General features: G+C 40.6%; 1 protein-coding gene and 1 long non-coding RNA gene across 2 annotated transcripts; one reads left to right on the top strand and one right to left on the bottom strand.

Moving 5' to 3' along the window:
• Window positions 1–3,293: 3,293 nt before the first annotated feature.
• LOC102222463 (growth arrest-specific protein 1-like) lies at window positions 3,294–6,086 on the bottom strand. The gene has a single exon (XM_023337739.1). The coding sequence runs from the start codon at window positions 5,496–5,498 to the stop codon at window positions 4,749–4,751; it is 750 nt and encodes a 249-aa protein (XP_023193507.1). The 5' UTR covers window positions 5,499–6,086; the 3' UTR covers window positions 3,294–4,748.
• A 359-nt stretch (window positions 6,087–6,445) lies between these two features.
• On the top strand, window positions 6,446–9,618 carry LOC111609409. The gene is made up of 3 exons (XR_002753115.1): window positions 6,446–8,194; window positions 8,648–8,762; window positions 8,876–9,618. It is a non-coding gene; the product is annotated as an uncharacterized LOC111609409 (long non-coding RNA).
• The last annotated feature ends 6,498 nt before the right edge of the window (window positions 9,619–16,116 follow it).

The following is a 16,116-nucleotide window of genomic DNA, read 5'->3' as shown; positions in this document are numbered from 1 at the left end:
AAGTTTTGTTCTTTGTCCAGGCCGCAACAGAGGAGCCTCGCAAAATAATGAACCTTCTGTCCCTTTAATAGACTGCTTACTTCTCTTTTTACTAATATTTACATTGACTAAAAGCTCAATAGGAAGTAAAAAAAAAAGAATCTAAGAATCCAGAATAGATCAGAAGGGGGGGGGGGTTATGTTTTAGTTTAATTGTTCTCCATAAAATAGGAGATAGATTTTCTACATGACCAGCATTCATTTCAGAGACTTAATGTCACGTACAAGTGCTTAAATCTAATAAATTTGCAACAGTTTGTTTTTAAAGTTGCTGAGAAAGTTAAATATTGATAAAGTTAACATTCAGATTAAACATAGTGCATTGCACACCATTGAAAACAGTAAAGGAATTTGTAACTACAAAAACAAAATGAGATAAACTAAACGTTTATCTTATCCCTTGTCCCAAAATTATTGCAATTCTTGCGGGGGGAAAAAAACTTCTTTTATTTTTTCAAAATAAGACTTATTTACTGGTCTTATTCTTATTTTGAGAAAGCAAATTGGTCTGGGACATTTTCCCCTTAGAGAGTGTGAGTGTGATCCCCTGCACTCAGAAGTGCCTGGGCACAGCTGGAGTCGCCCCTTTCTTCCTCCCCAGGTCTCCGACAGCGTGTTTTATCGGACTGCCACGGCAGATTACTCCGCACAGCCGGCCGAGCACCGTGGAAACGAAGCTATGCGTCCTGTCAGCTCTGTTTTGTGCTCCCTCTCTCACTCGTTAGGCACTCGGTCTTCAATTGGACAGCGGGAGGCGAACAGAGGAGGACAACCTCTGTCCAGCATAGCCACCGAAAGCCACCTGATTGGCTGGCTGGATATCCTTTCGCTGAATCATCATTCAACAGGGCTTAAACCCCCTCCAACATCCAACCCTTCCCCCCCCATCACTACGTTTCCTTCATAAATCAGCCCCTTCCTCCACCTTTCCCACCTCTATAAAACATGACCCCCACCTCCAACCCCTCTCAGCCTCAATACCCCTCTACTCCACCACCCCACCAACCTGTAATTACTGTGGGCCACTGTTTTGTTTTTTTCAGCTCACTTTGCTTTAGGTCAATTTGGTCATTTGTTTTCTTTTCATTAAATGCGAGGGCTTATAAATGGGCTAAAGCTTTTTAAGCAAAACCATATGTGTAGATTTTAAAGACAAAGTCAGCTGGCATTAGCTCGTGTAATGCAGTAACCAAATAGTTTATCCTCTTGTCACGACTAAGCGGCGTTTTCCGTGCAACAGACTTAGTTGTTTATTTTATTTTGATTTGTATTAAATTAGAAACTACTTGATCTATGTATATTGGGCTACTATTTGAGATTTTGACAGATTAATAGACAGCAAAGCCTTGTGTTGGTGTTATGATTGTGAATATTATACATCACATTTAATGTGCATAACGCAAACATAATAAATACAGTCAAATCACTTGATGACGGAAATTCTTTTAAAGCTCTTTGTGCTAACTCAGTATTTTCAAGCAGGGACCTTGTCAACAAAACCTACAGTGATAAACATTTGCAAACATTTTTGCTTAATTTTTTTTATATGAAAATGTGTTCATTTAAGCACAAAAAATGATTATGTCTGCATTACATAAGAAAAAAAATACCTTCTTGAGTTCTGCAACACTCCCACAGAACATATGTACACCACCACTATGAAATCATGACTCAAATATCACAGTAATCACCCCATATTTACATAATTATCTACTTCTACATAGCAGTATGGGATGCTTTGCTCACCTCGACATGCTGGATGCTTGAAACTAGAAGTGAAACTGACGGTGTGACCTGTTCTTTGATTGATTTGGCTTAGAATTCTGTTGGGTGAGAATTGATCCTCATTCTGAAAACACTACATGGAGTGAACAAAAGTTAATTTGGAAAAAAAAAAAAATAATCCAAATAAATTGCACGTATTAATGTCCAGATTAGAACAAAACCTGTTTTGTTTTGTTTTGTCGCAGGAAAACACCAAGAAATTGTGACGCAGCGTGCAATCCTTACAAAAATTTAAGCCCACAACAACTTATGATGTTTTAAGTCACTTTGTACAACAAAGTAGGAATACTATTTCGTCACTTATGTGTTAAACTGAGGAAGACCTCTAAGTATTATTCTGCTAAACTAACTGTTAACCAAAACAAACGAGAAGCTGTGCATGGAGCATCAGCAGATCTGAACTCTCTTCTCTTCTGCTCTCCTCCTCCGTCTTCTATTGGGACAGCTGTCTTCTCTCTTCCCCCTCTCCATGTGAAGGGTGACAGAGGAACAGGGTGAATGAAGTGCCCCGACATTGTGCTGCTGCCCCATTGTGTGTTTTGCATCTGCATAAAAGAGGTGCCACTCGACTTTTCGTCCGACCAATGGGTCGGAGAAAAGATCTTTTTTTTCCCCCCCTAGCAAAGGAGAATAGCTGCCACCGATGGTTTTAAGACCCATTATCACAAGTGAAGGAGGGGGCAAAGTTTTTCTCTCTCTTTTTTTTTTTTTTAGAAATCTCAGAGAGCTGGCTCCACATGAACCACAGGCATGCCTGTTGGAGACGTCTGAAAAGTCTGCAAAACTATAATCTAAAAAGCTGTAAATGTGTTCAAGCAACAATGTTCCATATTTCCGAGAAAACTTAAATTAATAACAGAAAATAGGCTTGGAAAATAAATAAAACACACTTGTTTCTTTCTTCACTGACAATAATGTCATGTAGCTCCAGTAAATTCTGGTTATTTTGGGCCTTTTAGCACCTGTATAGTTTTGGTCAATCTTCATTGTAAATTGAATTTTAATACAATTTTCAAGATTGGACCAGTCTTGTATATTGATCTTGTTTTTTTAAATCAGTTAAAAAAATTATGATAAATGTTTCTGTTCTTCTGATCTTTTGCACAGGAAAACATGACTTGAAACTCCAATAAACAATATTTACCAGTAGGGGCTGTTACTCATTTTTGCTGTTTCATCTTACTGCAGTTTTAGTCATTTCATAGAACTTATTTGGAACTCGCTGATATCAAATGATTTAAAATGACTGTAAAAAGTCTACTGTAGTGAAATATAGCTATATGACACCAAAATATATCTACCAGCAGGGGGTGCTGCTTTGTTTTTGTTTTGTCTCGTTTGCCATGGGGACATTTTGCCCCCACTTTGACAAAATGCTACTCAGAAATGTTATTAAAAATGATCACACAGCTCCAATAAAGAACAAAAATCTTTCCTTCCCATAAAAAATAACTTGTGTGAGGCAGAAATTACATTTAAAATCACTTTATTCAGTATAGTTTTACATTCATGGGTCTGTGTTCTTAACAGGTACATAAAATCCCTCATCAAATTACAAGCATATATTTTTTGTCCACGCTTTGTGCATTTGAAGTCTTAAAACAAACAGGCAGTGAAGACAAAACTAGCCAACCGAGCGACTTCTCTCTTTTTTTTTGGCTCCAAATCCCCCAGCAGTGTGATTTATCCTTTCTTTGGTCTGTTTGAACATGCAATCGTCTGGAATTAACACTTCTGTCTTCTACAAACATCCATGTTTACAGAGACAAGTGCATCAGTCTAAGAGCTTCCTACAGCAGATGTCAGAATCTGCCCTGGGGTTGAAACTCATGTAACTTTGGTTTCTCTCAAAGGGAAGCGACGGCTTACTCTGGAACTTTAGGCACGTAGAGACAACACAAACTTTCTTCATCTGTGAAACACACACGGCTGTACAAAGGTGGTTCTCACCTTGCTATACAGTGCAACTCGTTCATATATATATATATATATATAAAAAAACTCTTATAAAACCTTTTTTTTTAATGATATTGTGTCGTTTCAACAAAATATACACTGATGTAAAGTGTGCAGTTTAACACGCGGGCATAAAAAATGCTCTTAAGTCTAATTTTCAGATGATACTTCAGAGAAAGCCCAAGGTACAAGCAAACGTTTTGACCGCTTAGGGCCCTCTGCTGGCCTGGAGGTCCTAAGAGAATTGGACTTTACTCTCAAAAGTAAAATAAAAACGCCACAGGTTGTACAAAATGTACAACAAGATATCACTTTTATTTAAAGCAGAAAAAGCAATTATTATTTCAGCCGCTGCAAAAATAATTTAGCATCCTGATTATTACACATTTAACTGTTTCACCTGTGGCATTTCTTTATTACTATTTTCAATCTTACAATTAGATTGAGTCAAAAGTATAGAATAAACTGCTGCTGACTTTAGTAGTATTTAGGTAAACGCTCTTATTGCACAGAATACAATGAATATGACCTTTATCACCCTTTGTAAAGTAACACTCGGAGTATGCTAAATTGAAATTGCTACTAACTTTGGTGCTAACTACTGTTAGCAACTCAAAACCATGAATTTTATCTACTTTTAAAATCTGATTCAATTGTATGAACAACATTTCTGCATTCCAAATGATATCGTTTGTAGCTTAAAAGTACCGTTAACTGGATCATATTTAATGCAAGATTCTTTTTTTTTCTGCCTGTGTCTGAACTGGAGTTGCATTTCGGTGACCTTTACCCCTTTAACTATAAACTCTGCCTTCCTCCCTACCTTTCTAGGGTATGTGGGGTTAGCTGCACTGGGGATCCCAAATGGAGTTCCACTCAGGGCCCCCATATTCCTTGGACTGGCCATGGTCTAATGTCATTTTACCACATAATTTAAAAAAAGAAAAACTGTAACAGATAACAGTCCTTCAGATGAATCCTGCGACAGCCATCATGAAGGTCAAAGTTTTCAGATGTGTTTGATAAGCTGGAGAGCTGCCGGAGTTCTCCACATAATAATCCTGGTAAATATCATCTTCCTCCGTGTCCTCCTCGGAGTCCCCGAATCCGCTGCCCGCGAACCTGTCGCCGGACTCCGCGCACAGAGTCTTCATCCTCTCCTTGATGTACTCGCAGATGTTCCTGTCGGTGCCGTCGCAGACGCAGGCGTCGAGCTGCTGCGCCCTCGGCATGGAGCGCATTTTGGCGATCATTTTGCGGCAGCTCTCCGAGCACCTCTGGCCCCCAAAAAGCTTCCGGCAGTGGAGCAGGTAATCCGCCATCGCCGAGCTGCACGCCGGGTCCGTCTCGCACTGCAGCCGCGCCTCGGTGCAGCCCATGGTGCTGGTCCGCGGCATGCAAGGGTCGATGGCTCGCTGGGTGCTCCGGCACACCGGGTCCGCGGCGCAGTCGCAGTCCTCCAGATCCGGGCCGTGCCGGGTCAGGTTGAGCTGGATGAGAGATGAGATGCAGTGGCTGGGACACTTCCTGCGCACGCCGCTGATAACGGACGCGCAGGCGTGGAGGTACTGGTCGTACGCGTAACGGCACTCGGCTTCTCCCTGACATCCGAGGATGGCTTTCCAGCACACGGGGCGATGGTTATGGTTCGGAGATCCGCCACAGGAACCGATGGCTATGATCAACTCGCAGCATATCAGAAGTAGAACCCGCTCCATTAATGATGGCAACAGCTTGATTTCGTCCAAGCGTGTAAAACTAACTGCATAAGAACGTCTCCATCGTAAAGTCTACCCAGAATAAGGCGGATCGCTTCTCATCCCGTCACAGCCGGTGGCTTAACGGCAGCGAGGCGCCGCAATAAAGTGCAAAGCTGCACAGTTAGAACCATATTTCAGGTTGGGAAGCTTTCAAAGTTGAAGCATGAAGCATATCCTTAGTTTCGGTTCAGTAATTTAAAAGAAAAAAAAGGAGGGGTGGGGGGGGTCCCGTTTTCGGGAATACACTGGGGACGAAAAAATAATAATAATTGTCCAGGTCTAGATCAGCACGACGATTCCGGAACACTTATCTCGAGTTTTGCTTTCCAAAGACGGCCCGCTGACCCACAGTAGCTCCAGCCTCCAAGTCTCTAATGCGGGAGTTGCAGCTACAGCGTTGACTTCGTTTAGGAACAACCGCGGCTGATTGGTCCGCTGCGAGTCAATCGTCACCTATTGTGGTCTGTGACGCAAGTTACTCACACTGACTTGCTCCTGAAACGATGCGGAGTTAGTTAGTTAGTTAGTTAGTTAGTTAGTTAGTTAGTTAGTTAGTTAGTTAGTTAGTTAGTTAGTTAGTTAGTTAGTTAGTTGTCTTTAGCCTTACTGAGTCAAATTTGCATTGATAGCAACAACAACAATTATTTCTATCCAATGTGAAAGTTGTTGCAGAGTCAGAGGTGGACTATGGTAAGTTGGTGACACAGCAATGTAATATACGGAAGAGGCAAGGCGACTTTATTTACTTAGCACCTTTCAGCCAGAGACAATTCAAAGTGATTGTACAAAGAAGTTAAAAACAACATACAAGAAAAAACATGTCAAACAGATTAAAATGAAAACGTTTCAAAAATAAGAATAAGTATTTTCTTATTTTTCATTTCTCAATGAAAAATGACCAATTTTAAAAGTAGGCAAGAGCAAATGGAAATGTTTTTTTGGGGGGGGGGTTTTTAGGGGTAGTCACAAAGATGTTATGAGAAGGGTCCCGAGGTTACAACCTTGAGGAACTCCCTACGTGATATTTGGCTGTACAGGTCTATTTAGCACAGTGTCAAACAATTTCAGCTACTTTTACAATTTATCAGTCAGGATGTGAATAATCAACAGTGTGGACACAGGTGGTGGGACATGGAGCTTGAGCTGTTTTACAGACAGACAGACGGATGGATGGTAAAGTAGTTGAGGGCAAGTTATGTGAAAAGTAAACTTTACTCCTATATTTTTTTTTTTTTTAGTTTTGTGGGGATTTTTTTTTTTTTTTTTTTTTACAACCGTTTCCTCTACTGCCCAATTTGAACAAGCGAAAACACGCAGAAGTGCCTCCAGGATTTGCTGAAGGGTATTTCCTCCTTCTCGATTAGAACGCCAACCCCGAGGATTTGGGAAAAGAGCAACCGAGGGATGCCGAGTGAACAATCTCCAAGGTTAGCGGCGCTGTAGGTGAAGCCCGCTTGGACCGGTTTGGGTCCTGAGGGCCGAGAGCAGCAGGACGGAGCACAAGAAACAAAACCCGTCCAGCGATTCGCAAGGCCCTTTTTCTTCTGACCCTGTCACATCACGACACTTTTACTTCAAAAGATCCGGCAGCTCTCAGGGGTCTTTGGACCCCAAATACCAATTAGAGAGATTAGAGAGGAGTCAAAACAAGAGCCGAGGAGTTTTACTAACCTTACCGTCCGACCCCCTCCCTCCCTCTCCTCTCCTCTCTGCCTCATCCAGCTGGCACTCCATTCCAACAAACTTACTTCAGACTTCATTTCAAACATGAAAGTTGAAGACTGAGAAGGCCTAAATTTCGAAATGGTCGAGCGTTTCTGCTCGCCGTATAAGCCGCGGCCTCAAATCTCTACTTTTGAGAGAGATTCTCACTATTATTCAGAAAGAACGAAAGAGAAAAAAACTGAGCAACACACCGGGCCTTAACATACTTACATTTTACTTTTAAGGCTGAGTTTATAAAGCACAGCAGAGCCCAAATCCCTCCAGTGTTGGACGGCTGCCAAAGCAGAACAACAGCCAGAGTGAGTGGAGCCAGCAGCTCTAATGGAGCGCTCCCTGTAACTGTACCTCTTAGAGCAGTTCTCATTGACATTCTTCACTTCTACACCACCCATTTTCAAATTGTTCCAATTTTAGGGGGGCAGGGAGAGGCTAGTGCACCCCCATTTCCCCCCGTCCCCCTTTTTTTTCTAGGTATTTCAAAGTAATAGTTGGATCCATGTGGTTGTTCACGGCGACTCGCTCACGATGGCATTTCCAGAAATGGAATGCGGTTCCCCAGAGTTAGGTTTTGTAAATACTTATAGAGAGACAGACGTGCTTCTTCAGTTCGTCTCCACCGCTGTCAGATGTCATTATACACAAAGCTGCCCTGCCAGAACAATGCGCTGAGCTTCGTATTAAACAGCCTCCAAAGCCTGGAAACAGGCAGGGGGCGGGATGAGGGGGCAGTAATAAAGAGCTGCCAGGAATTTCAGTTTTTTTTTTTTTTTTGCATACTTTTTTAGTTTTTTGTTTTCTTCATTTTGTTTTGGCAATCGAAAATGCTCACATGTCAGTTTTACTCCGTCAGCAAGAAGGAAAGTTGCTGATGGGAAATTTTCTGTGAAAAAAAAAAAAAAGAACCTTTAACCTTTTGTTCTTCTGCGCAGGTACAACAACAATTACCAGAGCGCCGTCGTCTGCATGTGTGCTTAGCGCCCAGAGAAATGCTCTCAGTGACAGATTGCAACATGTGGATCATAGCTTTGAAAACCAGTTTTGTGTGTGTGTGTGTGTGTGTGTGTGTGTGTGTTTTCCATGACAGTTGCACGAAAAAACCTTTGAGCAGCACATGATGTCATTTTTGATGTCAGTAATTCACAGCAGCGGTTCTCCACCGGTTCTGCATTCTGCACTGCAAAAATTCAAATCTTAGCAAGATTAATTATCTTAAATGAAGGTTTTCTTTCTGACAAGATCATTTTTCTCACCAAGAGGTTTTTATGTTGGAATATTTTTCTTATTTTAAGTGTTTTTGTACTTGGTATTCTCAGTGAGATATAAAAGCTTGATTATTGTATTTGAGCAAATGAACTAAAATAAGACTTGTTTTATTTTTCAAGTAATCCAAGCCACTGCCACGGCGAAGCCTTTGCCAGACACGTCTCCATCACTTATTGCACCATCTACAAAAAAACTTTGGGAGTTGCGAATGACGCTGTCCTTCACGTTCTTGAGGTAAGAAATTTATGATACTTATTCATCATTACACTGACTACAGTCCCTAAAACCAGGGACCCTAAAACAGTCCCTGGTTTGTTTTGTGATTGTTTTTCTGTCTGTGCAATTAGCAGATGACCCAAGAACTTCAGTCACACAAGACCACTTTTCAGCTCTGTGGTGATCGTGAAACCAACTCCCTACTGGCCATTGGAACCGTGTCTGTCCTGATCTTCGGAAAGGAGGACTGATAGTGTGATGGTCATCATAGTGTGCTGCTACACTTTTCAGCAGGTGTGTGTGTGGCCAGTCCTCTCTGTGCTGCTGACAGATGTCTGGAAAACGCCATGCATAAATGAGACAAGACTTCCACATATAAAAGGCTATGGCTGATTGGAAGAAGTTCATTAGCTCCTGTATTAATATTGTTGATGTCTAATTCCAATTTTTTTTTGCATTGGACAGTTTGATTTGCTTGACTCTTATGGCATCTTATGCGGCAGATGAGTAATATCTTCATTGTTCTGTCTTTTCACAGAATTGTTTCAGAATCAGATGCCCATCCGGCCTTTAAATCCTGACCAGTAGTCTTGTTTTGTTGTGTCTATGTGAAACTTAAACATAATGAAGATGTTAAAAATAATTGAACTCGTGTCTTCAGTCCGACAAGCCGATGACATCTCTTGTTCCAGGACCTTGAGTAAAATATGCAATGACAAAATATATATTTTAATCCTTCGTAACAATAAAAGTAAACTACGGTAGTTTTAGATGTTTCAAGAAATTCAATGTCAAGTAACATTTTCTTTACTTCAGAATATTTTTCTTAAAATAAGATAATATATCTTACAAGTAAAATTGGCTTGTTCTAAGTAAAAATACACAAACTTTAAGATATTTGTAGGTTCATCTTGGTTAGATATTTTTTCTTGTTTTGGAAAATCTTGACAAAATAAAATTTCTTGTTCTGTTGGCAGATAATATTTCTTATTTTAATAAAATTATACCCTATTTTTTTAAACTTTTTTTCTCTTCTTTTTGAAAGGGGACTTTTTGCAGTGTACTTTGCTGCTTTTTCCCCTAAATTCGTTATGTTAGTTTTATCCCAAAGAACTTTGTCTCATGATGACAATGTTTTTGCAGTTTTTGCCTTTGGCATCAATTACAGAAAACCTGCTAAGTCCAGCGGTAGGGGGCGCTGTAGGGCAGTCGTCTTACGGCCTACCGTGTTTCTGAGTTAAAAAACAAAAAAAGTTTAATGTTGACAGAAAATTTGAAAATATTACCAGGTAATTATGTGTTATTGGAAGACATTACTAAAAATATCTAAACCCCAACTATAAATTCTTTAAAAAGTCAAACAATGGGGCGTGCTGTGGTGGCGCACGGGGTTAGCACGCCCCACGTTTGGTGGCCTTAGTCCTCGACGCGGACGTCGCGGGTTCGACTCCCGGTCCCGACGACCTTTGCCGCATGTCTTCCCCCCTCTCCTCACCCTCCTTCCTGTCTGCCTACTGTACAAAAAATACGAGCCACTAGCGCCGCAAAATCTCTTCGGAGAAAAAAATGGAAAAAAAAAATAAAAGTCAAACAATAAAAAATATAAAATCCGTAAACAATGCTTAGCCTGGTCAGGGTGCAAGTAAAGCCTGGTGGCCTGCCAGGCTTGTATTTTACTGGGGGGGGAAACCCTGCTAAACTAGCTTGCTATGTCATTTTGGGAACATTTCCCATCATTCTTTTCTCCAGATCTTCTCCATTTCAGGTAGGCTGGATGAGCAGCATTGGTAGACAAATATTTTTAGTTCTTTCCAAAAATGTTCCATTGCATTGGTCCAATATTTGACATTCACAGATGGCTTCTGAAGCCGCTCTTTTGTTGTCCTGGTTATGGGATTTTCATTTCGGAATTGTACAATTGTACCCCATTGTTTCAACAGTAGATACTGTGTGTCTTACATGAGGATATCCAATTCAAAAGGACATTTTCCACTTGCTGGAAGGTTTTCCTCAAGCTTTGGTCTGAGTTTAGAAGCCCTCCTGAACTTGTTAATAATCTAAAGCGGGGGCACAAATGTCCGAACTAATCTATACCTGTCTCAGTTGTTCAGCTCAGTTTATTCACTCAATTAAACAAATCCCACAATAAACTTACAACACACCGCCGTAAGTCTTGTTTGTCATGTTTGAGTTTAAACATCAGACATTTTGCCACGGCTATCACCAAAGCAACCCACTTTTTTTTTTATCAAGCAGTTTAGCTTCCGGCACAATCCATTGTCTTTATCACACTAGACAAGTTTGATTGTGATAAACAGTTTATGGGTTTATGAGGATCCCCTCCAGAGAGGCTTTGCGACACCACAGGAAAACAACTTTTACTTTGACAAACTGGATATAATGAGAGAATGAGAATAAACTGCTTTTTTTTTCAGGACTTTCCGCAAAAAATTTGAAGATTTCCTCAACTTGCTTTCAGAAGCTCTAAACAATATGAAATATTGTTCTTCTGGTCATCACTAATTTGAGTGGTTAATTGCGGTGGGTGAAGGAAAAGTGCAGTAGAGCCTGCTCAATCTGCAACAATAAAACACGTCTGTGTTTGTTCGGATGGTTGTTTTACGGTAAGATAACAGCTGCCGTGTTCCTACAAATGTATGTTCACAGTGTGACAGATAATGAACAATCCCAACCGGGTCTGGGAGTAAAGAAGGAGGGAAGCTGCAGCAGCGTTGAAGAAGCAGGACCTGAAACGCAGGCGGCAATTTTAGTTTCGTTGGAAACACGAACTCTCCTCGTCAGACACTTATCCTTTCAAGAAGAAATGGCTGCTCAGGGACGGATATGTCACCGCATGCATGTCAACACAGAGAAGCCTTTGTTCACAGCACAGAGAAATAAAATTACCGCCCAACATCCGAGAGGCCAACAGAAAGAGGGGGTAGTACGTGTTTCAGGGCTTCTTGTGATTTGTTAGCGCTTTAATCAAAAACAGGCCTAATCAAGCAGCTCTAATTTACTATTTTTTTTCTGTTGCTCTTTTCGGTTACAAGTCGTTTTGTGACCTGTAAAACTGAGAGCGGCTCTTCCGGGGAAATGGATATGGTGTCTGCAAACATTAAAACATCTCAGCCTGGACGGTAAGCAGAAGAGCCAAAACGAAAACTGTGGACAAGTTGGAAGAAGATCCTGTTTAGCTTAGCTCAGAAACTAGCAACTCGTATTAACTTTTCCTGAAAAGCAAATTTTGGACCAGAGTTCCCAAATGTTTCTGTTTGGGAATCGCGTTTTCATGACTTTGTGTTTGCATTTGAAGAAAAAAACAGAGCACAATTTCTTTCACAAGACGAGACATCCCTGAATCACAACAGCTTCTAATAAAGAAAAGCAAAACCGAAAAAAGAAACTCATCAAGATGTTACGTTTTATCCCAACAACAAATAAAGAATGCAAAAAAAAAGAAAACAAAAGGACACACACACATATATATATATATATATATATATATATATATATATATATATATATATATATATATTTGTTTACTTTTGAGCATTTCTGTCTATTTTAAATATGTACTTCATCTTTTGTACTGGCTTACATTTTTAATTTGCCGTTCTAACACTAATAGGTTTACAGCAGATTTGGTGGTCTAACCTCGCAACAAGAAATTTTATTCTTTGTAATCTTTTCAAGATTTACATTATCATTGCGGATTTTTGCTTTTGTAGTTTTGCTTTGTCTTTCAAATGACACAAACTTGGGTTTTATCCAAGTCTGATAAGTTCATTTATATCAAAATGCTTATTTATTTCATGTCTTTCCTCTGTGGTCACCTACAAAACCAGCTGCCAATCCATCCCAAACACTCGTAATCGTCCAACAAAACAAACGTCAATACATTTGGCGCTCATTGATATACATCTTAAACACTTTCAGGCCTAAATCTGAGCTGTGAGGAACCCCTCATACCCAGTCTCCAATTAATGTCGACTCATTTGTCTGTTAGTCAGCATTTCCACATGCAGATAGATAACGCCAGCTGAGGTGCTTTCCCTGATATTTCCCAGAGTAACACTTCTTGGCGTTGCAAATAGGAAATATGTGTCACCACAAAAACGCCATGCAGCAGACATGTTCCAAAAGGACGGTGCCGTAAGTAATTCGCAAAACTAATTACTAAGAGCGTTGACCCCGAAACAACATTCTTTTAAGAAAAAAAGAAGAAAAGATCCAACCATAAACAAGTAAAACATATCGAGGAGCATCATTTGGTATCCCGTATTTTAGCTGACATGGGAGAAGCCTGTAGTTTACTGGCTAGCCTGTCTTCAGAGACGGTAACCACATGTATGCATTTATCCAAACATGCTGCCTAAGGCAAAAACTCTGGCTGCGACAGGGACAGCGTGTCTCAGGGCTCGAGTTCATGATGGCAGGCAGTGGGCGGCAGTTTGGGGAGATAAATATGTTTTTTTAAACGGGCATGGGAAAGGAAAGGAAAGGAAAGGAAAGGAAAGGAAAGGAAAGGAAAGGAGTTACCAAAACTGAATTAGTTCAATTTTGACAATGAAGTAAGCAGAAACAGGAACGTGACAACTTGGAACTTGAAAGTGTAGCTTAAAAAAAAACCCATCCATCCATCCATCCATCCATTTTCTAACACCCTTGTCCCTAGTGGGGTCAGGAGGTGCTGGTGCCTATCTCCAGCTGCGTTCCGAGTGAGAGGCGGGATTCACCCTGGACAGGTCGCCAGTCTGGCGCAGGGCAACACAGAGACAGACAGGACAAAACCATACACACACACACCTAAGGAGAATTTAGAGAGACCAATTAACCTGACACTCATGTTTTTGGACTGTGGGAGGAAGCCGGAATACCCTGAGAGAACCCACCATGCACAGGGAGAACATGCAAACTCTGTGCAGAAAGACCCCGGGCCGGGAATCGAACCTTCAGGACCTTCTTGCTGCAAGGCAACAGCTCTACTAACTATAAAAGAAACATGCAGTCTTAGCTTGTCATTTATTGCAGAATCCCAGTCTTGAAGAAAACATTCAAATGTCATATCATGTTGAGTTTTTTCATGCTACACATCATGTTACAGCAGGAAACCACTCTGCATATTCTCAGTGCGCGACAGATTTACGCAGGTTTTTGGACGCACACGGAGATTTAACGTAAGCATTTCGAAATATTTTAAATTCCTTCTCAGTTGGATCAAACAAATCCACCAGTTTGGGTTCAAGTATGAGACACTGACATCATGCCGCATTCAAACATTAGCCACGTTTTTTTTTTTTTTTTAGATAGGGGAGTACTTGTATTGTCTTTTGTCAAATACATAATAGGATCGCATCTTTTTTTCAAATTTTCTCATTCCCCTGATAAATTTTTCTGCCATAAAGACGAGTTACGTGACAACAGGTACAAACGTGGATACTTTCTGGCTGAAAGGTTACGGAAATATTTAGATTAGCAGCTAGCTCGGTGTCTGGGTGGTCTGGGAGAACCAGAGTTTACGTCTTAGTCAAATAAAAGGTTTCAAGGTCTGTGTTATGTCACGGTGCGGCTCTGTCAAACAAAAGAAAACCAGATCTAAAATGCAGAATCATAACGTTAGCTTCAGATGAGTAACTTAAGAAAACACAGCTATCGACACGAAAGCTATGCGGGTTTCTGAAGAGGCCGCAGAGAATGAATGTTTAGGTGAACATTAGTCAGTGCTGCTCTTTTTAACCAGACAAAGAGATACTGAAAAGCAACACACATTGTAAATAGCTAAAGTTCAGTCGGTTTGGATGGAGCGAGTCAGAAACAGAAGTTTTCAAGACTTGCCACAAATTCTCAGTTGGATTTCATTCTCGGCTTTCACTAGGTCAGAGAAACTTCGCTCAAAAGGTTGTTGTCACAGGTCTTCTGAAGCATCGCCTTGTGTTTTAGCTCTTCACAGCATGAGGCTGACACTACTGTCTGGTTTACATGCAGGCCAAAACGTTCAGTTTTGGTTTTGTTTGACCCTCAGTGTTTCCTGAGATTAGATGAGGTTACAATTTTGTTGCCAGACACTGATTTGAACATTTTCTCAACAATTTTGTTTTCTTTCTGCTCTGTCTGCTTGTGCACTTTCATGTGTTTCTTCAGTAATTTCCTCTAACAAATCTCTGAGGCCTTCATTAAAAAAACAGAAAAAGAAAAAAAGAGATGATATTTAAAAGTTGACTTTTCACTAATCGGATAACACCCCGGTGACTTTTAAGGTTTCTATTTTGTAAACAAAAATTCTGAAAGCCTTTGCATCGCTTTCCTTTAAACCACAGGGTTTTTTTTTCCCCACTTTGCAATGATGGACTTCCTGCGGTAGTTCATTACACTATAAAATCCCAGCAAAAGACACTAAGGGCTCAAACATTGCAAAATGAGGAGAAGATTAGTCTTTGTAAATATTTAGAATGGAAAAGCTTTTTGGAAGGGTCAAAACACTGTGCAGCATCTGAAGTCGCGCGCTTTGTTTTAGAACATTGTCGCTTTGTTGGTTCCTGCTTGCAGACATACTATGTTTTGGCATCATCACCACTGAGTGTCGAGTAACAAAAGAAAAGAAAACTGGTATTGGAGATGGGGAACGGCTGTCTGTGTTGCAGAGCGACGCCTTGCAGACGCAGCACAGGCGCTCCGCCGTTACGCTCTTCATCAGGGTGTAAAGCAAACAGAGCCTGCTGGGACACGGGCTGAGCATCAGTCAGACAGTGTGGGAATACGAAATGAAATGACAGGTACTGGCATGACGCTGACCGGGGCAGTGTTGCTTTAGCGAGATTCGCAATTACAGCAAAGTTATTGCACACAAGCCAACGGAAAACTGCAAAGACAATGAAATAAGATGCTAATAGATGGCTGTGATATTCCCTGAACTTATTTCAACTAAAGTTTAAATGAGTAAAACAAGGTTATTTTTTACATGCAGTTAAATTACACTTCAAACATAAAAAAAAAAGACTAGTCATCAGTTTGTGGACATTTCTTCATATGGAATGTCCTAATGTTCACACTTGATTATATGTAAATAAACGGTTTATACTGAGTAAAAAACATTGAAGCCCAGTTGGAGTTGAAATCTAAATCGAGGCTTTCGATTCATTTCATTTTTCCCCCCTAAAAAAACAAAAAACAATCAGGTGATTATTCTTCATGCTCCGCATCCCAGCAGCCATAAAAGCACACGCAAGCAGGCCACAGTCAGTAGCAAGGGAAAAGCAAACTTGTCTTTTGCTTCTCTTGTAAATATAAATATTGACTCCACACCCTATAATCATACAGAGTCTGAGGGAAATTGAAATAAACAAGGGTGTCTGAAATGTCTGTGTGTGTG

The sequence above is a fragment of the Xiphophorus maculatus genome, chromosome 8 (genome assembly GCF_002775205.1).
Source record: "Xiphophorus maculatus strain JP 163 A chromosome 8, X_maculatus-5.0-male, whole genome shotgun sequence".
Lineage (NCBI taxonomy): Eukaryota > Metazoa > Chordata > Actinopteri > Cyprinodontiformes > Poeciliidae > Xiphophorus > Xiphophorus maculatus.
Note: the sequence above shows the minus strand (reverse complement) of the source record. Positions and strands in the feature narration are given on the sequence as shown.

Bases quoted from the DNA above. Each gene is read 5' to 3' on its own strand.
- LOC102222463 (XM_023337739.1), bottom strand. From the start codon at position 5,498: ATGGAGCGGGTTCTACTTCTGATATGCTGCGAGTTGATCATAGCCATC.